This window comes from Stegostoma tigrinum, chromosome 35 (assembly GCF_030684315.1).
Source record: "Stegostoma tigrinum isolate sSteTig4 chromosome 35, sSteTig4.hap1, whole genome shotgun sequence".
Taxonomy (NCBI): Eukaryota; Metazoa; Chordata; class Chondrichthyes; order Orectolobiformes; family Stegostomatidae; genus Stegostoma; species Stegostoma tigrinum.
The window spans coordinates 5,039,631-5,066,795 of record NC_081388.1 but is presented as its reverse complement, the minus strand read 5'-3'; the positions used below and the strand labels follow the sequence as shown (position 1 = coordinate 5,066,795).

At 39.2% G+C, this 27,165-nt stretch overlaps 1 protein-coding gene across 11 annotated transcripts in view; it reads left to right on the top strand.

Annotated features, from left to right (window-relative positions):
- The window catches only part of pbx4 (pre-B-cell leukemia transcription factor 4), a 472,408-nt gene that overhangs the window by 388,799 nt on the left and 56,444 nt on the right, over positions 1 to 27,165 (top strand). For 7 of the 11 annotated variants that reach the window (XM_059639960.1, XM_059639966.1, XM_059639962.1 and 4 more), the window contains one exon: positions 3,361 to 3,607. In XM_059639960.1, the coding sequence (XP_059495943.1) occupies positions 3,361 to 3,607 (247 nt within the window). The remainder of the gene's footprint in view (positions 1 to 3,360; positions 3,608 to 27,165) is intronic. The other 4 variants (XM_059639963.1, XM_059639964.1, XM_048521990.2 and 1 more) reach the window with 1 other exon arrangement.

The window sequence follows — 27,165 nt, the reverse complement described above, 5'->3', positions numbered from 1 at the left end:
TCAATACCCCATAAGTTGAAGTAAAAAAGGCCATGGTGAGGAGACAACATAGAGAAGATTTAATTGAATGGTACCAGGAACAAGGAGCTTAAGTTATGCGGCAAGTAAGAGAAGCTGAAATTGTTCTTCTCAGAGCAGAGAAGATTTAAATCAGCAATGAAAACCATCTGACGAGGCAAGAAGATCCCTAGGGGTCTTGCTACAGAGATATCAGAAAGTGCAGCAATTAGAATACATTGAGGCACTCTCAAACTCCAGAATGTCGGAAGTTTTTTTTTATTTAACTTACTTTTCTAATCAACCTGTTCACAGATGTTATTGCACACCTCTGGCACTTGAATCTTGGCCTCCTAGCCCAGGGTAAGAGCACTGCCACTATACCACAAAAGGGCTTGTTCAGGCAGCTCACTATTTCTGCCCAGTTTTAAATTACAGACCTTTCATGTGTGGGGTGAAAGTGATAGCCACTACACTACAGAATCCATCATCTTTAGTTTATTTCACTGCAGAGTACTTGATGAATTTAAATTATGACTAGACTAAGATACAAGCTAAACTATGAACTTAGCTTTAAAAACAAACTATGTTTTAAAATATACCTTTCGTTCATCAGCAAGGAGAAATTTGACATTGCACAAACATAAAAGGGCATGTGAAGAGTGTTTGGTAGAAATCAATAACCCATTCAACCAGGTGTAATTTTTTTAAAGGGTTTTTACAAGATTAGGCTTGGAAATTTGATTACGTGGAGGTAGTGATGTAAGCCTGCAGACTGTCATAGATTGTAGAATCACTAGCAGCAACTTCTGGTTTTTCCTGTTATTCTCTGCATGTGCAAATTTGTTGACAGTTTCATTATCACTGAAAAATTCATGCATATGAATAATTTTTATAGGGTAACTAAGGATAAACTATTTCTAGAACATAGAACAGTACTGCACAGTACAGGCCCTTCGGCCCACGATGTTGTGCCGAACGTTTACCCGAAACCTAAGGTCTGTCTAACCTCCACCGCTCTGTTAAACTACCATCCATATGCCTATCCAATAGCCGCTTAAATACCCCTAATGAGGCTGACTCCACTACCCTCTCTGGCAATGCATTCCACGCTTCTACCACTCTCTGAGTAAAGGATCTACCTCTGATGTCTCCCCTATATCTACCTCCACTCCCGTTCAAACTATGCCCCCTCATAATAGCTACTGCCACCCTAGGAAAAAGTCTTTGGCTGTCCACTCTGTCTATGTCTCTGATCATTTTGTACACCTCTATCAAGTCACCTCTCATCGTTCATCGTTCTAAAGAGAAAAGCCCTAGATCTCTCAGCTTTTCCTTGTAAGACCTTCCCTCCATTCCAGGCAACATCCTGGTAAATCTCCTCTGCATCTTTTACAACGCTTCCACATTCTTCCTGTAATGAGGTGACCAGAACTGGACACAATACTCCAGATGTGGCCGAACTAGGGTTTTGTACAACTGAAGCACAACTTCACAGCTCTTGAACTCAATCCCTCTTTTAATGAAAACTAAAACACCATAAGCCTTCTTAATAACTCTATCCACCCGGGTGGCAGCTCTCAGGGAACTGTGAACATAAACCCCAAGATCCCTCTGCTCCACCACACTGCCAAGAATCTTTCTGTCAACTCTGCTTTCAAGTTAGTCCTTCCAAAATGAATCACCTCAGCATGAATCACACTACTGTCAGAAGGATCAGTAATGGAAGGACAGCAACTTAAGGTAATTGGCGAAAGAACTAAGATGAAAAGATAGGTCTTTTTATTATGAATTATATTAATTCTAAGGTTTTAGAGTAGATTTATAGCTCAGGTTGCGGATGCTGTGTTTGGTTGGCTCGCTGAGCTGGTTGGTTGTTCTACAGACGTTTCATTACCCTGCTGGGTAACATCGTCAGCCTCCACTGAAGCACTGTTGTGTTTTCCTGCCCATCATTTAAACTCTGGAGTCCATTGAGCTGGATTAATTCACTTCTGGTTTTCCGTCACAATGGAGTGTATACGGTTTCTAGCTGTATGTGTCTATTAATGGCTTTCTTAGTGGAGTACCAGGCTTCTAGGAATTCCCGTCCTTGTCTCTACTTTGCCTGTCCTGGGATCCTGGTGTTGCCCCAATCAAATTGGTAGTTTTCCTTATTTATGTGAATGGAGATGAGTGAGTATTGGTCTTGTCTTTTTGTTGATGTTGCCAGTTGATGTTCATGTACCCTTGTGGTTAATTTCTTTCCTGTTTGTCCAAACACAATGTAGTGTTAGTTGCAGTCTTTGCAGGGAATCTTGTATATGACATTGGTCCTGTCCATGGTGGGTAGTGGGTCTTTGGTCCAGGTGAGCAGTTGGCATAGGGTTGATGTGGATTTGTGTGCTACTCTACCCTATCAACCCCATGCCAACTGCTCACCCAAACCAAAGACCCACTGCCCACCATGGACAGGACGAATGTCATAGACAAGATTCCCTGCAAAGACTGCAACAAACATTACATTGGACAGACAGGAAGGAAATTAACCACACGAGTACATGCACATCAACTAGCAACAAAAGGACATGACCATTGCTCACTCATCTCCATCCACATGGATAAAGAAAACCACCGTTTGATTGAGACAACGCCAGGATCCTGGGACAGGCAAAGCAGAGACAAGGATGGGAATTCCTAGAAGCCTGGTACTCCACTTAGAAAGCCATCAATAAACACATAGAGCTAGATCCCATATGCACTCCTTTACGCAGGAAAACTGGAAGTGAGGTAATCCAGCTCAACGGACAACGGTGTTTAAATAACAGGCGCTTCAATGGAGGCTGCACTGATGTTAACTAGCAGGATAATGAAACACCTGTGGATCAACAAACCAGCTTGGTGAGCCAACCAACCACAACAATGATATTAATTATTATGATCTAGAATGCATTGCCTGAAAAGATGGAGAAGTAAATTCAAAGGAATTGGAGAAATACCTGAAGGAGAGAATAGTGTGGTCTCAACGGTAAAGAGCAGAGGAGCAAGTTAAAGTGGATAAATATTTCAAACGGGTTGGCATGGAACTGATAGGCCAAATGGCATTTTATTTTGTGGTGTAACAATCTGTACTTTCTAACTTGATGGCTGGAAAAGATTGAGCTTGTGTACAACAAAATTGAGACTAAAATATTCAATTTGATGGTAATTGTTTTCCAGTTTTTTTTAGCTCGGCAAATTCAACAAGCAAATTCAAAAACCAAAAAGGCTGAGTAAACTAGTGATACAGTAAACCAATTTGGTCTGATGTGGAAGGAAATTTTTAGATGCTTGAGGCTGACTTTAAACCAGTGACACTCAAAATTTTTTTCCTTCATTTCAAAGGCGAAAACGACGTAATTTCAGCAAGCAGGCCACAGAAGTTCTGAACGAGTATTTCTACTCCCACCTGAGTAATCCCTATCCTAGTGAGGAAGCCAAAGAGGAACTGGCAAAGAAATGTGGTATCACAGTGTCACAGGTACAGCCTACTCTCCCAGCTTCAGCCTGGGATTCGTCTGCAGTCCACATCCACAGATATCACTACACATTCCCCTCAAGCCAGCTTGGAGAAACAAGCAAAGCAACAAATGTAGGCGAAAAGCTTAATATGTAAATTGTGCTTTTATATCAGTACATATGTTTGATTACCTGCCAGGGATAAGATATTATGAGATATTGTACAATATTAAATTAATGGTTGCTGGCTGCTTTTTTTCTCATTGCAGTTTCACTGCATTATGACTTTGGTTGTAGCCCAAGATAGATAGCGAGGATCCAAACACTTCCGTAATTTTTTTTAATTGATGAATTTGTTTCCCAAGCACAAAGCTGGTGTAATTATGGTATAGTACGCTGATATTTGAGTTTGAAGTTTAAATGAAGTGTAACCTTATGTATGAACAGTGCCATTCTCCCACAGAGCTTGGCACCTACCTCTTCAAGCTAAATCTTAACATTTTAAATAATATTTTACATCAATTAAACTGTCATAATAAATTTCGTGCTCCTTCTCTGTATGTAATTATGTTCATGATTGAGATAATAGGAACTTACACTTGCAATGAAGGTAAAATCATATTCATTTTTGCCAGACCTGAATTGCTGTGAATGTCTTGATCCTTGTTATATGTCACTTATTTCTCCCTATCTGCCAATCTTTCCAATGCCATTGTTCAGCCAGTGATTTTCCTATCCACTCTGGTAAAAGCTGAGTCAAGCTTTTCTTCAGTAGCATAAAAACTACAATAGTTGCATGTTAAAGGTATAAAAGAGGGTAGTAACTTCAAGTATCAGCTGGGTTTATGTCATCTACACCTTATCCCTTGAGTCCCCAGACAGCAATTCAAAGTGTTAGAAATGCAGTCACTTAAAGTGATCAATGCTGGGTCTGTAACTTGATCCTTTGATGGTAGGAAGAAATACCTTTTCAAGTCCTTCTCCACTTTTACACCTCCTTTCAAAGCATATCTCCAGTTTTTTTCTTTAAATAAGCCTTGCTCATGAAATTCTCCATAAATTGAAAATGCTAGCCAATGTGCTATTGGCCAAAAGGAATTTTTATTTACAACATTGCATTCCTTTGTGTCACTTTTTTTATACTCTGGTGACTTTTGGGAAAATGTTGACTGTTTTGGGATTATAAATTGTACTGATAATGTCCAAATTAAAGTAAGTTGAAAAGAATAAACCTGATAAGGCATTTTTGTTAAAAATGGTACAGTGCAAAGCTCCAAATATATCTGGTAAGCAGACAATCCCTGTTATCCAGTCACTGTGATGGAAACACTACTGAATGTGTAGGGAATAAATTGATATGTGAATTCTCTTTACACAAACATTCTCATGAACCAGCTTGTATCATCTTGAAATTAGCCGCTCATGGAAATATCTAATTTAAAGGAAAAATCTGTGTTTTCAGAAATAAAAATGATAGATGAAATTTATTATTTAAACCCTAGGTGGTATCCCTCCAGTGTTTTCATTTTGCATCATTTAATCATTTAAATAATAGTGTTCTTTTTAGTGCAGATTAACATAGAGCAGGCTGCCATATTGTGAAATTATTCCAGTTTGCAGCACTATTTTGTAATATTATGATGCCACTATGCTGTATGTTATCAGGCAAAGGTAAACTAAATAAAATGCATGCCTTAAATTTGAGCTGAAATTCTTGTTTCTGTGGTAACTGAGTCCCTGGTTCACTGTAGTGTGGTTATTAATCTGCTCTGGGCAGATAGTGATTGAAGCCTGAGGGATTACTGGGCTTTTATTCCTGGAGAGGAGTTCAATAGTCCCTGAGTATTCACTGCACAAATTCACAAGTGGACATACATTGGGAAAGAGACTGTAGTTTCTTGCTACCTATTCTAGTAGTAAATGACAGAGAGAAACCAAAGTGGTCTGTGCAGGGTTCATTCAACATCATCATTGGTGGCAAACATTCTATCAAACTTGGCAAAGGCTACATTTTAGTAAATCTCATCAAAAACATTCAATTGCCACTGAAGAAGAGGCTGGGATTTTTTTTTCATACCTTCTCATTGAAATGTTGCAAACACGTGAAGCAAGGGTGGTTTCTACTGAAAGATTGTTTAAATCTTAATTAACTTCTAAAATTTTAATGGTGTGAAATATACAAATAATTGTCACAAATGTATATAATTTCTGAATTTTCTTTTAGAAAACATAGACTTTTCCTTTAAACCTGCTGTAAGAATATTTTATCAGTTTTATCAAATTCTAAAAGAACACAAATGCCATATCAGGTCTATGCTTTGTAGTGACATGTATTTTTCTATTAAATCTAACAATGGGTTTTCTAATGAATATTAATATACTTTATTTTGAGTCCCAGTGTACCCAATTACCAGAATGTTTGATTTATAATTCATGGAAGGATGAAAAGCAAATGATACTTGGAGCAAAAGAGCTGTAATTTGAAATAAGATGAATTTCTTAGTCACCTTTAAAGATAGCATACCATTCTAAGAAAAATATACTTGACCTCTGCAATTTTTGCTGTGCATTTTTAACACGCTTTACTTCAAGTAGTAAGAATTGAAGTGATTCAGATGGCAAAAATAGTTGCTTGTTCAATCTAAGAATCTCCATTTAAGCTTCCTAGTAACTCTTACACAGTATGATCAAGATCAAGAATGATCTATGGTGTGATCTAATTTTTTTTTAGTTCCTTTTTAGTGATCAGATAATGTGGAGAATTAAAATATGCAATGAATACTTGTATCAAAGAGGAAAAACAAATTGGACCAGACCTTTATGATACCAAATGGCCCATCAAAAGATGATATTATGTATATCTATATAGATACAAGGCTAGTGAAAGCAATTTAAATCCTCCTGATGTCTCTTCTTTGCGTTTTGCTGAGCATTATCATTCAATTATTGTATATTTCATTATTGGCATGTTTCCCCATGCATCACACAACAGAAAGGGACAACTCATAAAATGTGTATAGTTTCATATGACAAAAATGAACAGCTTTAGACTAAATGAATTCTATTTTCTCTAGATTAACCACCATCCCATTTATTTTATAGATGTTATACGTGCAAGAACCATCTGCCTTTGTTCTTTTGAAATTTCTTGTTTCTAACTGCTCACTATATCATTATTTAGTATTATATGGTGTACACTACCCCTACATGCATTCCATGTGCAAAAATAAAGTTGCTGGAAAAGCTGAGCAGGTTTGGCAGTATCTGTGAAGGAATAAACAGAGTTAACGTTTTGGGTCTGGTGAACTTTCCTCAGAACTGAGGGAGGGTCACCGGACCCAAAACGTTAACTCTATTTTATAGTTCACAGATGCTGCTAGACATGCTGAGCTTTTCCAGCAATTTTGTTTTTGTTCCTGATCTACAGCATCTGCAGTTCTTTTGGTTTTTATGAATTCCGCATAAGTAGTTAGGAAGATCATAATGATAGTTAGTGATGATAATAGGAAAGTCTAATTTCAATATCAAAACTATGAAAATCAGATCACAATCAATGCCTGTATTCTGTTGCTACTTATAAGTGCTACTTTCTGACATGATACATTTTAATTGTCTGAAATCAAACAAAAATACCAATCAGAAACAAATGTTGTAGATGTTGGAAATCTGAAATAAATTTGAGTCAAGAAATGTTCTAGATATTTCTTTGGAGAGAAAGAAAGAGCTAATGTTTCAGTTTGCTAAGTTTTCGTCATCAACCTGAAATATTTGAATATCCAGTGATCACTGATGCACAAACATTATAAATACAAAGAAAGGAACAAAATCAAGCATATTGCTCAAAATATTTTTTAAAAATTCATTCACTATCTTTGTCTGTAGTTTCCTAAACAAAAGCCCCCATTTGCTACTGTTAGATCCATGTGATTATAAAATACAGGGTCATATTTTAGTGTGATTGAAAGGCTGCCTTTGTGTTTTGACTGCTTTCTTCCTGGCGCACCCATTTTCTCAGCACAATTTCTGGAAAGTATGCCAAGGCTTGTTTAAGGCAGGAATGTGCCACTTAAAGCAATTTTTCATTTTTAATGAATTTTAGAATTGCTAACAGGCTTTTCAAATACCTCTTCGTGGTCTTCGTGGTGAAATACATAAGAGAGGGATACTGTTCCCTAGCTGCCACAAGACTTTCTCTCAGGACACTATCATGCATAGATAAAGGATGCTGTTGAGGAAGGTGCCAGCAATGTCACCCCCAGGATCTGATTTCATTGTAGGAAGAGATTTATTGAACTTGGAGCAACAAGGGTGAGTATAGTTCTTCATATCTTTTAACAATCTGACAATACTTCCGCCTCCTTCCCCAGCATTCCAAACACTCACCTCTTTCTAATATAACAGTGTGTGGAGCTGGATGAACACAGCAGGCCAAGCAGCATCTCAGGAGCACAAAAGCTGACGTTTCGGGCCTAGACCCTTCATCAGAGAGGGGGATGGGGAGAGGGTTCTGGAATAAATAGGGAGAGAGGGGGAGGCGGACCCAAGATGGAGAGAAAAGAAGATAGGTAGAGAGGAGAGTATAGGTCTCTACCTATCTTCTTTTCTCACCATCTTCGGTCCGCCTCCCCCTCTGTCCCTATTTATTCCAGTTCCCTCTCCCCATCCCCCTCTCTGATGAAGGGTCTAGGTCCGAAACGTCAGCTTTTGTGCTCCTGAGATGCTGCTTGGCCTGCTGTGTTCATCCAGCTCCACACTCTGTTATCTTGGATTTTCCAGCATCTGCAGTTCCAATTATCACTCACCTCTTTCTCTGCTCTTTTCGCACTTTGGCATTGTACAATGAGCACTCAGCATTGTTTACTTATATTAGCATTCTATCTACTTGACTTCCCATTCATTCACTACTCCCATCCTCATTCCATTTTGCTCCTTCTCAAACTGCATACAGCTCTTCTTTTGAACCCCACTCATGCTGACTCTTTTTACACAACAGAATAGTATATAATATCATAGCTAACATTTTAAATCTCACCCAAGCAAAGCAGGAAAAGACTGGCAATCACTGTATAGGTGAATTATAAATACTAGAGAAGGTGAAGGTGGCAGCTTACTTGATATTGTAACTCTATTCACCTTAGGAAACATACAGTATGTTTCACAACTACAAGAAATTGCTAAAGATCATCACGTGCAAAAGTTCAGTATCATCCTCACTCTTTTTTTTCTTCCTTTCTTCTAGGCCTGCTTAGCAAGAGTTTCCTGAAGAAGACTGTTAAAAAGAAGACAGTTCTCCTGACAATGCACCATCAGGCACTCCATCACTCCCACACATCAACACAGATATTTAGCATTTCTCATAGTTAAGTAGTTTAGGTGCTGGCAGGTGGAAAAACCCAGCAATAACTTGCAGCAATATGAATCGATGGCAAAAAGCTGGTTTGTGGAGGTTCAGTGATCCTCCTTTAGCTCAATAAGTAGGAACAAATTTTAGGACTCCTGAACCCATTCAGCTTTTGAAATCAAATAGCTTACCTTTCCAAACCAGGTGTATAAAATAGTGTAAGGAGTTTCAAGACCATAGCAGAGAGCATGGAGGAGGAGTTTCTAGTTGATGAGCTACCATTTTCTGTGATGTTTGCAGTCTGCAACCTGTGTTATACAGTATTGCCATCTTTAGAGATACTGCAGTTAAGCTCTCACATTAGTCCATGTCAATAGTCTTTGCAGCTTCTGGGTGTAACCTTGGAGACACAGTGTAGTTCAGCACTTCCAAAGAATCACTCATATTTTGCTGAGGTGGTGGGAACTGCCGATGCTGGAGAATCTGAGATACAAGGTGTAGAGCTGGATGAAGACAGCAGGCCAAGCAGCATCAGAGGAGCAGAAAAGCTGATGTTTCAGGTCTGGATCCTTCTTCATTTCTGAAGAAGGGTCCAGACCCGAAACGTCAGCTTTCCTGCTCCTCTGATGCTGCTTGGCCTGCTGTGTTCATCTAACTCTACGCCTTGTTAACTCATACTTTGCAGTCTGCTTTCATGCAAGCAGTGTGCATAAGTTGTGCGCAATACTATCTAACATATGCTCTTTTGCTACTGTTTCAATTAATATCCAACACAGTGCCAGTGAGTAGGTGGGGCCGACTGTTGTCGGTGACTGTAGTCTCCCAAGCTCATTAAAGTTCATTGGCCATGGGCATCTTAATAGAGAACAAAACATTCTATCAACCCTGCTCAAGTCACTGGGAGGCCATCATAAAGAGAAGCAAAGTGATGTTCTAAAAAAGGCAAACACGGCATTTGATCATACATTGATAATATGGCATTAATACACAAGTTGTTTGAATGCTCTTTATTGGACAATGAACATAATGAAAGATGTAAGAACAGTTAGTGCAGAAAACCACTAAGTGATTAATATGTCTGTCACATCTCTTGTCAGAAGGTACTGGGTGGCTTTCTTCATTGCTCACCCTTTCATCTCCATAGAACATAGAACATTACAGCACAGTACAGGCCCTTCGGCCATCGATGTTGCACCAATCTGTGAAACCAAACTGAAGCCCGCCTAACCTACACTGTTCCATTATTATCCATATGTTTATCCAATGACCAATTAAATGCCCTTAAACTTGGCGAGTATACTACTGTTGCAGACAGGACATTCCACGCCCTTACTACTCTGAGTAAAGAACCTACTTCTGACATCTGTCCTATATCTATCACCCCTCAATTTAAAGCTATGTTCCCTCGTGCTAGCCATCACCATCCAATGAAAAAGGCTGTAACTGTCCACCCTACCTAATCCTCTGATCATCTTGTATGCCTCTATTAGGTCACCTCTTAACCTTCTTCTCGAAAACGAATACAGCCTCAAGTCTCTCAGCAGTTCCTCAATACCAGGGAACATCCTGGTAAATCTCCTCTGCACCCTTTCCAACGCTCTCACATACTTTCTATAATGTGGTGAGCAGAACTGTACGCAATACTCCAAGTGCGGCCGCACCAGAGTTTTGTCCAGCTGCAACATGACCTCATGGCTCCGAAACTCAATCCCTCTACCAATAAAACCTAACACCGTACGCCTTCTTAACAACCCTATCAACCTGGGTGGCAACTTTCAGGTATCTATGCACATGGACACCGAAATCTCTCTGCTCATCCACACTATCAAGAATCTTACCATTAGCCCAGTACTCTGTATTCCTGTTACTCCTTCCAAAGTGAATCACCTCACACTTCTCCGCATTAAACTCCATTTGCCACCTCTCAGCCCAGCTCTGCAGCTTATCTATGTCCCTCTGTAACCTGCAACATCCTTCTGCACTATCCACAACTCCACCAACTTTAGTGTCATCCTCAAATTTACTAACCAATCCTTCCACACCCTCATCCAGGTCATTTATGAAAATGACAAACAGCAGTGACCCCAAAACAGATCCTTGTGGTGCACCAGTAGTAACTGAGCTCCAGGATGAACATTTCCCATCAACCACCACTGTCTGCCTTCTTCCAACTCGCCAATTTTTGATCCAAACTGCTAAATCACCCTCAATCCCATGACTCCCTATTTTATGCAAAAACCTACTGTGGGGAACCTTATCAAACGCTTTACTAAAATCCGTATACACCACATCAACTGCTTTACCCTCATCCACCTGTTTGGTCACCTTCTCAAAGAACTCAACAAGGTTTGTGAGGCATGACCAACCCTTCACAAAACCGTGTTGACTATCCCTAATCAAATTATTCCTTTCTTGGTGATTATAAATCCTATCTCTTATAATCCTTTCCAACACTTTACCCACAACTGAAGTAAGGCTCACTGGTCTGTAATTAGCAGGATTATCCCTCCTCTCCTTGAACAAGGGGACAACATTTACTGTCCACCAGTCTTCTGGACTATTCCTGAACACAATGATGACATAAAGATCAAAGCCAAAGGCTCTGTTATCTCCTCCCTAGCTTCCCAGATAATCCTAGGAGACATCCCAAATGGCCCAGAGGACTTATCTATTTTCACACCTTCCATCTATAGAAAACTGCTGTTATTCCTTTCTTTCCTCCTGAATGATAGGGCAAAGATGCCGCATACTGCTTTAATGTGGGTGACTCCTTATAGAAAAGATCTGTTTGGATTTCCAGATTTCTAATTCAGAAGCCCCATGACGTGCTTGATAATTATCTCAGTGACTTGGGTTTCCCCTGCATTGCTCAATCATATTTAGTCTTTGGGGGAGTACATGATGGACAGGTGTGTAGGGGCTGTCTCAACCCCAACAGCTATCCTGTTGCATGAGAAGAAAGATCGAACTAAATTGTTTTGCAGGAAAAAAAATACATTGCAACAACTGCCTGGCTACTAATTGTCTCAATTCTGTTTATGTGGCAAAGTGCTGACCTTCCTGTTCACAAATGCATTGGGCTCATGTTCTGGGTTTGGCCCCGTGGCAGTATCTCTGTGGTCAATCCCAACCTGGATGCAAGGGAAGCCAAATACGTCTGCAAATCCTGTTCTCTTGAGTTAACCATTGAATTCGGGGAGAAAAGGAAGCGATGGCTTTGTGGTATTATTGCTAAACTGTTAATCTAGAGACCCAGATAACATTCTGGGTCCTGTGTTCAAATGCCATCATGGCAAATGGCGGAATTTGAATTCAATAAATATCTGGAATTAAGAATCTCATGATGACTGCAAATCCACTGTTGATTGTCGGAAAAGCCCATCTAGTTCACTTAGGGAACGACACTGTCAACCTTACCTGATCTGGCCTACATGTGACTCCACCCACAGCAATGTGGTTGATTCTTAACTGCCCTCTGGTCAATTAGGGACGAACAATAAATGCTGCCTGGTCAGTGACATACTCATCATGTGAATGAATAAAAAAAGTCATACACTGCCCAGTCCAGAGGACATTGGTCACCTCTTTAACTCAGACAGCTATCTGCTGCAGTCTGGCAATGGAGAAAGATGTTCCATCTAGCAGGCTGGAAGGATCCAGCAGCAAAGATATAAAATAACTGTAGCTCCATTGATCCATGATTCATCAGATAGTAGGAGCAGATGTTTGCAACAACTTGCTTGGAGATATTGACGAGTGCAGTGTCTCAGATAAATGATGGAAGATGACTCTGTGCCTGTACACTCTGTTTGCAGGACATGACCAGCTACAAGCAGCGCCTTCATCTGTTATCTTGTGATCGGCCCACCTGCTACTGGTTGTTGAAACTGTTGGAACTTTTCCTCCAACTGAAGCTGTAATAAACAAACCAAACAGATGAACAAATCTTATCAGAGTGGGACAGAAGAAATCAGTGAAAAGGAAGCAATCACGTAGCTAGAAACTCTCCTGGAAATCCAAACAACGTGTGGATCTAATTGCGTGCAGTTGAGAGCCCCTCTCAGTACTGTTTCAGTGACCCTGAGAGACCAATTTAGGTTTCACTGGCAGATAGGACATTGGGCAAGATGTCCATGACTTTGTGTTAAATGAAAATGGCATCTTAGTTGTGCAATAGGATGCCAATTTCACATATCCATAAGGCTCCCATCACTGTGAATGCAACAGATACAGAGCAGGAAGTACTTTGCAATGAAGGTTAAAAGGCATTACCTAATGATTGATGTAATAAAAATGGTTTAATCATCACAACATGCTAAACCTACCACAGAAAGTGTATTTTGTATCCTTTTCTTAACTATTGACAGTTGCTATTTTCCACATCTATCACTTTAACCAACTGCTCTTGCGTGGACAATTCCCAAAGCATTGAAGTTATAAAATGCACATCGGCAGAAATTCTCAGTATACATCAATTGGCATATGTTAATTGATCTGAGCATCTACCTCAGTGCTGTTAACAGGTTGTAACTATTCATCACTTTTTAAAATCTATTTGAATGTGCAAATTTCTTACAAAATTTCATATTCATGTTTTACTTCAGTCTGAACTCTCCAGTTGTTTTGCCCTGTAGTTAGAATTTTAAAGTAATTACTGTATATAAAAAAATGTTAGCAATTTCAAATGGGTAATTAATTATGGAACATGTCACAGAATCACCAAATTGTTACAGAGTGCCTGGGTAGGTGTTCTGAATTTTTTTTTTCAGAATGATTTACCTCAGAGTACAGCAGGATATTGATCGGATGGGTCAATGGGCGAGGAGTGGCAGATGGAATTTAATTTAGATAAATGTGAGGTGCTGCGTTTTGGAAAGAAAAATCGGGGCAGGACTCATACATTTAAAGGTACGGTTCAGTGGAATGTTGCTAAACAAAGGGACCTGGAGTGCAGGTTCAGAGTTCCTTGAAAGAGGAGTTGCAGGTAAATAGGATAGTGAAGAAGGTATTTGGTACTCTTGCCTTTATTGTTCAGTGCATTGGGTATAGGAGTTGGGAGGTAATTTTGTGGCTATACAGGACATTGGTTGGGCCATTTTTGGAATATTGCATGAAATTCTGCCTATTTCTAGTTTCATAACATTCTTCCTATAGTAAAGGATTCAGAAAAGATTTACAAGGATGATGCCAGGGTTGGACGCTTTAAGCTATAGAGAGAGGCTGAATAGGCTGGGGCCATTTTGCCTGGAGTGCCGGGGCTGCGGGGTGACCTTATAGAGGATTATAAAATCATGAGGGGCATGGATATAGAGTAAATAGACAAGGTCATTTCCCCAGGTGGGATCTCCAAAACTAGAGGGCATAGGTTTAAGGTGAGAGGGGAGCAATATAAAAGGGACCTAAGAGGCAACCTTTTCACGCAGAGGGTGGTGCGTGTATGAGATGAGCTGCCAGAGGAAGTGGTGGATGTCAGTACGATTACAACGTTTAAAAGAATCTGGATGGGTGTATGAATAGGAAGGGTTTAGAGGCACATGGGCCATATGCTGGAAAATGGGATTAGATTTATATAGGATATCATGTTGGCATGGACAAGTTAGACCAAAGTGTCTGTTTCAATGCTTTTTATCTCTAAGACTGTATGAATACGAATAGAAACACAATGCTCATTCAGTTGGAATCAAGTAATGAAAATGTACTCCTATATGTCTGAGTTCAAGTATTACATTTTGTTGAATCCAAAGTAGTCTTAAAGTACTGCATTGTTCAATGCCAAAGTTTGAAGTGCATTGTGATGTAACTGTGCCTTTAAGAGAAATTTGTTCTATGCTGTTTCTCTTGCAGAGAGGTTTTGCCACAGTGGTGAAGAATGTCTGCTTTAGAAGCGATGGATAAACAGCTTTGAGCTCCCAAAGTGTTTTTTTTTCTAATTTAGGCAAAAGAAGCATGAGTTGGTTGAGTCAGGCTCACACAAACCAGTTTTGCTTTCATTTCAAGTTTAGAGTTGGCAGGCAAAGCTGATAGATATAGCTGTCTCTCTGCTGCAGCAAAACAGCTGTGAATTCTCTCTTTGCTGCCAAATTATTTATTTTGGTGCACCTAAAATATGTACTCCCAAGATGGCAACAGAGTAAGCAGCCCTGCATTCAAGCTCCTGGTCCAGGGCTCATCCGCTACTGGGTCTACTTTCTTTGTTTCTTCATTTTTCAGTTTACTTTTGCTCTTTTTCTTGCTGTTTCTCAACATCTTCAGGCTAAGAGCAGGGCTGGCCTCCTGAGCACGTGCGGCAGTATTGGCAACAGGGTCGGCTCCTCCCAGCATCGGCAGCAGCAAGATTCATGGGGAAAGAGAGTGAGCCCAGTGCAGAGGGGAGAACAAGCCCAACATTGAGGAGAAAGAAACTTAGTGTGGAGGAAAATGAACCCAGAATGGTGGAGAGCAAGTCCAACGTGGAAGAGAGCAAATCCTGAGGCAACGTTAGCGAGGTAGGCCCAGCAGTGAAAGATGGTGCTTGAGGATCGGTGACTTCATCATTGGGTAGGTCTGCTGCTGTTGGCAATGATGAAGCGATGACAAGTGGGCACCACGGCAACATCGACAAGGCGAATCTCTGATGGTGTGCAGGTGGCAGCAAAGGTGAATCAGCCCAGTGGCAAAAGATGGCATCTGAAGATCAACGACTTTGACATTAGTTGGGTTTGGCAAAGTGATGGTGATACTGAGCAAGATCACAACTCTACTGTAGATGGACTTCTCTTAAGTGGTATCTTTTCATTTTTGCTTATTCTTAAACTATCAAAATGGCGCCGAATTATGCCGCCAAATGAAAGCTTTTCACTTTATTTTATCGTGTTTTACTGTAAAATACGCGTGACCATAAATCATTCATTCATTTTCATGGTCTGAAAGGGAGATAGTACATGAGGAAGATCTTTTTTGCTGAATTTGCCTTTGCCAAGGGTGTGTTTGTGGAATGCTGCTACATTGGAGTCATTGATAATTAGTAGTAAATAATATTATTAGGTATTTCAATTGGGTTAAATTTACGTAAATTTTAAAATTTTTATTTTAACTGCATCATAAGAATAATGTGTGTTTTGCTTAAAGCCTAATCACATCTGGAACTCAGCACCCTACACTTGCCTTTTAACAAACTAAAAAGTTAAGGTCTAGGCTATCTTATTGATACACTTTGAGGGTGTTAAGACATTCATTCCAATTCGTGCAGTTTTTGACCAAACAGCAATATGTTGTGAAAGATCTGAATCTGTTAACTGGAGATGTAATTCTCCAAGTTCTATATTTTGTTATGTGTTTATTGTAAATGACAGCCTATATGACTGTGACAGTGGTACTACCCCTCCTTGTCTTTCTAGACTTGTCTGAATCTTTTTAAGTGGTTGACTAGCCATCCTTCTCTAATACTGCTCCATTGTCACTCAGCTAGGTAGGACTTCACATGCCTAATCCCATTCTTACCCATCTAAACTGGAACAAGAATGTCGTTTAAAATGGTTTAATTTCTTGCTACTTCACCAACACCTGTGTATCTCCCAAGCGTATAACATTATTCCCTACTATCTCTTGTATCCATGTTACCCCATGCTACCATTTTTCCAAATTACAGCATCAATTTTCACTTTAGCAACACCCAGATCCATGTCTTCAGCACCTCTCTGTCTTGATTCCCCCACTGCCACCAGATTATGAAACTGCATTTCTGACATCGAATACTAGATGATCAGAATTTCCAGAATTAGTTTGGGAAAGAGTGAATCCACTGCCTCCAGTGACCTGCTTTTCACAAAATCTGTTCTTTAACTGCCAACTCCCTGGCAACTGACCAAGGCTGAACCAGACCATTTTCAGATTTGGTGTTATATTTGAGCCCAAGATAAAATTCTATCTACATATTCATGCCATCACTCAGACTGTCTATTTCCATCCTTCTAACATCATCCTACTCCACTGTGCCTCAGCTAATCCACTGTTGAATACTTCACCATTCCTTTGTTACTTTTAGTTTGAAGTATTCTGTTGTACTCCTGGTCAGCCTTCCAGATTCCACCCCAAACTTTGATTGTCTACAATTTTGTTACTTGTTCGTACTTGCACAAATGACTGCTGTTCTGTCCTCACTGATCTAAATGATCAGAATTAAGCGTTACGTCATTTTTAAGATTCTTTTCTTTACCCCTCCTTATCTTTTCAATCTTATCCAGTCCTGTATTTCTCCAAAATACCTATACCTAGTTCTGGATTCTTGAGCATCCCCAAATTTTTACTATCACAACATTTTTGCTGAAGCTGTAAACTTTGAAGGTCCTGCCTAAAGCTCAGCACCTATCTCATCTTTCTTCTTTACAGTGGTTCCTAAACCTACCACTTTGACTAAATGTTTGACCAACTGATCTAATATAACTCAGTGTTAAGTTTTTCTTTACTTTAGATGTTTTATTACGTTAAAGGCACAGTATGAACATGCATTGTTGTCATACAGTGGTATTAAGGTACATTACAAGAAAATGCACCAGGGGTCAGCCAGTAAATATGGATGAGGTGCTAAGTTGCAGCCTGAAACTTTCAATTGCAGCACAGTTAACCAAGTACTCTAATTAAATGTCTTCATCCTTTGTTCAGTTGTTCACACCTGGCTTGTATTGCTTTAAATACATACAAGTTTCACCACTGTGATAATAAGTTTGTCATTTCACACGCATACATTGGGATTATGATCTAGCCATTATAAAGTAAAACATGATATTTTGTCAGGAAGTGTCACTGAGAATTAACTAATACATATTTCATGTACAGAGAAGTAATTCAAAAAGACAAAACCTTTTATTATTGTTATAAACCCATCACTGGCCATTGAAGAAAGTCAGAAGTCACGCAACACCAGATTATTGTGCAATAGATTTATTTGAAAACACACAAGCTTTTGGAGCACAATCCCTTTGTCTGATGCAGTGTGATCATGTGATTTCAAATAAACCTGTTGGACTACAACTTGGTATCATGTGACTTGTGACTGTTCACCCCAGTCCAACACTGTCACTGCCACATCATGCACACTGAAAAGACAGCTTCCATCATGCTTGGTGGGATATCCTGCAGACAATATGAGAGTAGTAAAACAATAACTAACATTGAGTTTTCCTGAAAAAATAAATGTGCTGTTGGGGTTTTTAGCCTGATGTTCAAATGCAAAAATGACAAATTTCAAAAGGTGCAGCAATTTGTACTGCTTGAAGAATGGGTGCTGATTAGTTGACAAGTTGACTCTGATTATCAAGGCAATGCTATGGCAAATGTTCCAGGAAACTATTGCCACCAACATTTTACTTCAGAAAGATCATATTACCTGGACATGGTCCTTTTTTATACACAGACAGATCATTATGTACGAAAATATGTAGCTTCTAGCAAACGTAACTGAATCCACATTACAACCCGTCTTAAATTGGTTGCTAGTGTAATTCTAAGCACACTCAGTATTGTTCACCCAGTGCCATCCAATTTCAAAAATCCCCATCTTTGGAAATTATATTCTGAGTTTTGGAAAATGGAGTGGTTGAATAATGTTGAATAAGGCCTATTAGAAATAATTACGGGAATGTGCTGTTTGATACAATTTACCAGCCATTCAGACATGCACCCTACCTATGAGGCATCACGCTGGAACTAAAATTCATGTACCACAAAATTTGTTTGTGTGGTAGGTAAAATGCCCTTGACTTGGCAACAGCATCCTGTTATGGAAAATGCTGCTCTTTGGCAGCATGAAACAGCTAGTTGTTTCGAGCTTGAAATGCAGTAAATATTGAAACAGGTTGTTTTTGAGCTAATCTTTATATTTCACATAGGTCATTCTTTTTATCTCTTCTCAGCCTTCTTGAGTAATCAAGTTCCCTTTTGAATGCATCTAAGCCATTTAAGAGCTTCAGGAGCAGGAGCAGGAAATTCAGTCCTTCAGGCCTGCTTCACCATTCAATGCAATCATGGCTTATCTCATCCTGGCCTCAACTCCACTTTCCTACCTACTCCCTGCAACATTTTACTACTACTATTACTCCCCATTACTATTTACAAAATACAGCTATCTTCTCCTTAAATTTATGATGTCCCAGCATTCACCACACACTGGCGCAGTGAATTCCACAGATTCATGACCCTTTGAAAGAACTAATGTCTCCTCATCTTTGTCTTAAATCTGTCACCCCTTATTCTAAAACTCTTATTCTAGATTGCCCCACTGGTGAAAACAGCCTTTCTACATCTACTTTGTCAATCCTCTTTAGTATCTTATTTATCTCAATTAGATCTCCTCTCAATTCTCTAAACTAGGCCTAAACTAGTACAATCTGGTGCATCTCTTTCAAACTGCCTCCAGTACAACTACCTACCTCCTCAAGGAAGGGGATAAAACTGTACTCAATATTCCAGATGTGATCTCACTAATGCCTTATACAGTTACGACAACACTTCCCTACTTTTGGATGTTTTTAATCAAACTTTTCAGAGATGTTACTACACAAGCCTGGAGCAGATGGGACATGAACACACTTTTATACTCTATTTCTTTAGCAATAATACCAAAATTCCATTTTCCTTCCTTACTATCTGCTGTAGCTGCATACCAGATTTTTGTGATTCATACATGAGGACACCCAGGTCGCTATACACTGAAGCATTCTACTGTTCTGAATAAAATGGATAACTTCACACTTGTCCACTTTAAACATCATCAGCTGAATTTTGGCTTATTCACCTATTTATATCCACTTGTAAATTCTTATTTTGTTATTGCAACTTACTGACCCACCTATTTTGGTGCAAATTTGGCTATATAATTTACCTGATCAAATCCTGTGGTGGCATGTTCCACATTCTAGGCACTCTGAAGGGGTTTCTCCTTATTTTCCCTTTTCAATTCATTAGTTCCTATCTTGCATTTATGGGTCTCACTTTCGGATTTTTTGCAAGTGGAAACTTTGTCTGCTCCAGATGGCCCTTGTGGAAGAATGGGTTGCATTATATCTACTTCATCCTCAATCAGAGGATTGCAATATGGAATCACAGTCATTGTTACAGAGGGTAGCCGTGAATCCTGATAACAATCTTGTAAGGCATCTGGCCCTCTAAATGAAGAAAACACATGAGTGTTATCAAGGATATAGGCACCACGGTGGCTTCCTGAGTACGTAGTGCAGACTTCTGAAATGTGGTACTGTTGATAACAGGTGATTTGTATATTGGTGAAATTTAACCCATTCCTGTTGAAGACGTAAGCCTCATTATGATACGACACTTTCAACACAATGTCTATACAATGTTTACCTCCCAGCACTGTGAAGTCAGTTATGTTGGCAAAGCCACCTGCCCGGGTTGCAATACTGACTTTGTCGTGGGGCAACAAGATTAAGCATTGTGATCTGTCACAAATTTCATTGATAACAGTTTTGATATGCTTGTGGATTAAGGATTGAGAGATACTACAGGTCTGCAGTGAATTCTTGGAAGGAGCCAGTTAGATTAAAAAAATGTTACTTTGGCTCTGTAGTTGTATTGCAGGCAGTTTGAAAGAGATGCACCAGATCTCCAGAACTGAATGTAACCAATCCTTCCCACCGCCCTCCACCAATTGACTTAGAAGGACGGCCCTGATTGATGAGTAACCAGACACTTGACTGATATCCATGCAGCTCCTTAACCAGCTCACCTCTGATCCCTTAAGTGGTTACACTGGTCTTGCAAGATTAATCATGACCCACTCTCTGGTCAGTAGTGCTGCAGAACCCCTGACCACCCCAAACAGCTGAGTGGCCATGAACATGCCCCAGAACTGAGATCAGGCACTACCCCTGGCTAATAGCAGTGACGTCAGATTGCTTTGATTTGACTGAGGATCATTCCCTTAGACTTTGAGACTTGGCCATTGAGTTGAAGCAAATTTTATGTTTGGGGATAAGCTGCTGATACATAAATGAAGGAGAAAAAGTAATTGTCACAACTTTAATGGGAAGAGTGCATTGATAATCATTTACTATTGTGCCACATGCTGTCACAAAATGTATAAATTTATAAAATCTGAATGAAGCCACCAAAATAATTGGCTTGCCTGACTGCTATTCAGGACAAAAAAATAATATTAGATGTCTTCAGGAACAGAAAAAAAAAGTTGTAACATACTAGTTTAATGAGCAAGGAAAAGAAAGGATATCTAATTTATGCAACCCAAACTATACCGCATTAAAACCCCAAATACACAGGCATTTAATCATAATTAAGACAAAAAATAAATGTTCAACAAAAACACTACAAATAGAAAAAAAGACCAAAATTCACAAGGTCAAAACTCAAAACCACTAAGTAGAAAGTTATTTTTCTAGTAGCCCTTTTAATTTTTCCAATGATTATGCTATGTTATCTAAAAGATGATAGCTGTCCTTTGATTTCATGGTTTCTTTAAGCTTTCATCGCTTTTTTGTCTTTTCTTGACATGGGTGAGAGATGGACACTTTCTGGCTGTAGCCTCTGGAAGTTTCTTACACTGTGATGCACTTGACACTTGCATCTTTTTAACATCCTGCAACTCAACCAATCAGAAGACTGTTGTCATCAGCGCGGAAATGGACCGTTCAGTCCAACTCGTCCATGTCAACCAGATATTCTGAATTAATCTAGTCCCATTTGCAAGCAGTTAGCCCATGTCCCTCTAAACTCTTCCTATTCAAATGCCCGTCCTGATGCCTTTTAAATGTTGTAATTGTACCTACCTTCACCGCTTCCTCTGGCAGGTCATTCCATGCACGCGCCATCCTCTCTGTGAAAAGATTGGCCCTGTGGTCCTTTTAAGTTTTTTCCCCTCTCACCTTAAGCCTATGTCCTCTAGTTTTTGACTCCCCCACCCCAGGAAAAAGACCTCATCAATTTATCCTGTCCTTACCCTTCATGACTTTATAAACCTGTATAAGGTCATCCCTCAGGCTCCGACACTCCAGGGAAAATAGTCCCAGCCAATTCAGCCTTTCCATGTGGCTCAAACTCTCCAGCCCTAGCCACATCCTCTGTCTTCTATCTTTGAGCCTGTTCTGTATCCATGTATTCTACGTAATCTGACCTTGCTAACCAGTCTACTATGAGGAACTTTGTCGAAAAATTTCCTTAACTTGAAAGATTTTCGGAGCTGTTAAGTATTGAATTGCCCCTGCTTCCAAACATTGTAATGCACAGCTCAACAATATGTAATGTTTGACTGCAGTTGCAAACTTCTGGTTTTCAGTTCAGCTTCCATTTCAGTTTATTGTTTCAGAGTGAAAACTGTGTTCTGACGTAATATTGAAATGTTAACGCATACAGATGCACCTCTCATTGCTCACTAGTCGGATTCTTGTCTCTCTTCAAACCTTGAATAGAAAATTTGATTTTTTTTCTTACCAAGAATCTAGGTTTTCCAATCTCACTATATTTTCCTGTCTGATTTGCCGTTGCCCACGTTGTTGAGGGTATGGGAGAATTCCATCTTTGTCTTCACATCAACCCTGTGTGAAGCATTCATAATTTTGAAGACCTCTGTCAGTTCACTTCCACCTCTTTAGAAAGAATCTAACCTGTTAATCTTTCCCAATAGCTATCATCTCACAGATATCTTCCTTGTAAGATAACAAGGTGTAGAGCTGGATGATCCACCTTGTTATCTCAGATTCTCCTGTGTCTGCAGTTCCTATTATCTTCCTTGTAAATCTTTTTGCACTTTCATCAGTGTTTCTATAATATGGAAATCAGAACTGTGCATTTTGAATTGCTTTGCTTTTAATAACTTATACACCTGTAGCCTTAGATATTTCTTTGGTGTTCGACCCCATTCAGTTTCTAATTTTCTCAGGTGCAGATGATTTTTATACTTTTCTTACAAAAGTGGATTGTTTCATCAGTATATTGTCGACTCAGTTGGAAAAAGTGCACCTTAAGAATCTAAATAAACCATGAAAGCCCATTTACCTAGTCAATTCACTATAATTTGGAATGCAAAATTAATACACACCAGGTTTTGTTATGAACAAAGAAAGAAGTTTGCTACATCTGTTTATACTTTAACAAAATGATGAAAATGTGATGTAGTCTGCCGGGGAATAAATTAGACAAATCAAGTTACAAGTAGGCATTTTGTTAAACTCCATTCCTGAAAATAAATTATATTTTCCATGTTTGCTTTAGGACGACAAATAATTACAACTGGTATGTTGTATTAATTAATATGTATTATTTTGTTTATTTGAAATTATTTTCAATTTCCATAAGACTGAGGAATACAGTCACCACTGCTAAACGAATGCTATAATCTCCTTTACACCAAATGCTACACACATTCATAAAAGACAGCTTGGCACAACTCTGGTTGGGACTAGATAGGAAAACCACATTTCTGTATCGAAAGTCAGGAGCACAAAAGATGAACTGTTCTCACAATTGTTTTGATTTTTTATCAATGATAACATGATGTTGAATGCAAAGCAATGGGTAGTTTTTACTTCATTGGTTGATTGGTGGGCTTTTCTTTTGTTTTAGAATTCTTCTATTTCAAGTGCCTCTGAATATAGTTTTTCCTGCTGTTTTGTCAGAGAGTTGGGAGTGTGCACTCAATAGTGTTTGGGAACATAGATGTTGTTGCAGCTGGCATTTCTATTTATATTTCATTTTCAGGATCTGTGTTATTCCTCTACTGAGGAATACAATCACTCAGCAACGTGTTTAATGCTGGCCGCACACTACACACATGGTAACAGATAGAAGACATGAATAGAAATTTGCATTTGTCTGCTTTGGAAGGAAAGAGTATGGGCTTATTATGCATTCCATCCCTACAAACATTGTCAGGGGATATTCAATTTTAGACCCTTTGTCTTAACTACCTTCTTTCCAACTAAATTAAGTTGAATTAATAATGTTGTTATCAAATTATCTATTTTTAAAGTAGTAGAAAGAGGAATTTATATCCTTAGTTACTTTGACTTGGCTTAACAACTTGGTTTTGATATTTTATAAGCAATGATCCCTGGAGCTTCCAATTGGTTACTCAGGTCTCTTTCAATACAACTTGTTGAAGTTTGCATGACTGACACAAAAGATTGTGGATTTTTAAATGTGCATTGCGTTCAACGTAATGTGAGTTTTTGTGAAGTTTAGCACCATTTTAAAAAATGCAGATCCCACTCACAAAATTGATTGTACGCCCCTGAAGTGAATGAATCACCACTGAATGTTTTTCTACAAATTTCATTTCTGTTTTTATTTGCTCATGCAATGTTTGACAACGTTAGCTAGGGCAGCATTTATTGCCAACGCTGATTGCCCTGTGGGCCGTTAAAGCACATTGCTGTGTATATGGAGTCACATGTTGGCCAGTTGGGTAAGAGTAGTAAGAACAGGACATTAGTGAACTGAATGCGCTTTTACAATAATAGTGATTATGTGGTTGTTATTAGGCTAGCATTCTTTTGTGATAAATTTGTATTCAGTTGTACTACTGCAACAGGAATTGCACTTGAAGTATTTTTTGAAATTTTTTTTTGAATGCTGCCCAATTATATTGGTCAGGACAAAATATCTTTTGGGGAATTTGCAAATGAGTTGGAACAAAAACTAGAGACATAGCTAGAGCTGGATGGGAGAATGGAGAGTAGAGCTTAGTAATAAAAAAGATAACAGTTATACTCTCCACCTATCCACCTCTCCACCTATCTTCTCCTTTATCCACCTTCTATCCGCCTCCCCATCTCTCCCTATTTATTTCAAAAACCCCTTCCCCTCCTCCATTTCTGAAGAAGGGTTTAGACAAAAAAATGTCAGCATTCCTGTTCCTCTGATGTTGCTTGGCCTGCTGTGTTCATCCAGCTCCACACCTTGTTATCTCAAATATACTGACAGGTGTGTATTTAAGGTTCTGAAAGAGACAGCGGCAATTGAGGAGCAAGTATGTAGTCAATTCACTAAAACATTAAGACTAATGATAGGCTAATTATGTTAGGAGGGGGCACTTCTATTAAAGTGTAGGGATGGTCATACGAAGGACAATGTAGTAGCTGCTTTGAATGAATGACTGGGATCTTTCTCTGACCTCTCATTGTGTTGATATATTTATAGAATTTGGTTTATTAAAGTAATTTTGTTGAAACTTACAATAATGCTCAGTTGATACTGCTTTACTGTGTTTCATTAAACCAGTAGTTGTTGATGGCTGGCCCATATTTTATTTGTAGGAGCATTTCTGTTTGGCATATTTAAAGTTTTCTATCATCTTTTGATATGTTGAAGTATGATTATTTAAGTCTAATGAGCTTTGATCTATTATCTTTGCCTTTCAACATTAACAAAATGCCCAGCAACAAAGTTGAAACTATTTCATCCAACACTTTCATTTCAATAATTACAACTTTTAAACAGTTTGTTCAAGGCACAGATATTCTCTTGTTTTTCTTTACACATAGCCAGAGATTACACTTTTTTTCACATGTTTCATAGATCATAGAATCCCTACAGTGTGGAAACAGGCCCTTCGGCCCAACAAGTCCACACCACCCTTGAACCATCCCATCCAGACCCATCCTCCTATAACCTACACACCCATGAAGTCTACGGGCAGTTTCGCATGGCTAATCCACCTAGCGTGCACATCTTGTGAGAGCAAACCAGAGCACCTGAAGGAACCCCACGCAGACACGGGGAGAATATGCAAACTGCACACAGTCTCTGGAACCGAACCCAAGTCCCTGGCGCTGTGAGGCTGCAGTGCTAACCACTGAGCTACTGTGCCGCCCTGTTTCCAAAAAACATTGGCATAAATAGAACATAAAACATAGAACATAGAACATTACAGCACAGTACAGGCCCTTCGGCCCTCGATGTTGTGCCGACCTGTCATACCGATTTCAAGCCCATCTAATCTACACTATCCCATGTACGTCCATATGCTTATCCAATGACGACTTAAATGTACCTAAAGTTCGCGAATCTACTACCGTTGCAAATAAGGGAGATAATGCTGGATGTTTTTCAAATCAGGAAATTTTGAGTTTGGCATTGAGTAAATGACCAGCCACTATCAAGAATGACAGAGTAGGCTTCAAGAGTTGAATGGCCAGCTCCTGTTCCCATGTCCCAGTGTTACCCTAAGTTAACAAAAATCTGTCAGTTCTTGAAAATTTCAACTGAACCTCTGCATCCACATAACTTTGGAGGAGGGAGTTTCAGGTTGCTGCTACTATTTGTGGTGATTTTGGTCCTAAGTGACCTCGCTGTAATTTTAAGATGATACCTCATTCTGGAAACTATTCCAATGAGTTCCTTCTTCATTTTAAATGTTTCAATTAGTTAACTGTTTAACTTTCTGAAATTAATGGAACATAGATCAAATTTGTATGGTTTATCCTCACAATTTAACTTTTTAAAATATTGATATCATTTTGGTGAGTCTGCTCTGCACCTGCTCCAGTGAGAAGACTGGAGGGTAATTAATTTTGTGCCATTTTTAAGAAAAACTGCAAGGAAAAGCTAGGGAACTACAGATAGGTGAGTTTGACGACAGCGGGGAGTAAATTGTTGGAGAGGATTCTGAGAGACTACACATTGCATTTTGTTAAGACATACCAAGATAAACCAAGGTAGATTTACACAATTAATGGTGAAGTCCTGGGTAGTGCTGTGGAACAGAGACACCTAGGGGTGCAGGTACATAGCTCCTTGAAAGTGGCATCACAGCTGGTCAGGATGGTGAAGAAGGCATTTGGCATGCTTGCCTTCAATGGTCAGAGTGTTGAGTACAATAATAGTGGATTTCATGTTATGGCTTTATAAGACATCGGTAAGGCTACACTTGGAGTACTGCATAAACTCTTGTTGCCCTGCTGTAGGGAGGATTTTGTTAAACTGGAAAGGGTACAAAAAAGATTTACAAGGATGTTACTGAAACTGGAGAATTTGAGTTATAAGAAGAGGCTGGCTAGGTTGGGATTCTTTTCCCTGTAGTGTAGGAGGCTGAGAGTTGATTTCATAGTGGTTTATTAAATCATGGGAGACATAAATTAGATGAATAATCAAAGTCTTTTTCCCAGATAGGGGAGTCCAAAACTACAGGGCATAAGTTTAAAATGACAGCAGAAAGATTTAACACAGACCTGAGGGCAACTTTTTCACATGGGGGAGGTGTGTACATGGAATGCACTGCCAGAGGAAGTGGTAGAGGTGAGTACAGTTAAATATTTAAAAGACATTTGGACAGGTACAGGGATGGGAAGGGTTTAGAGGGGCATGGACCAAATACAGGCAAATGTGTAGTTCAGTTCAGGAAA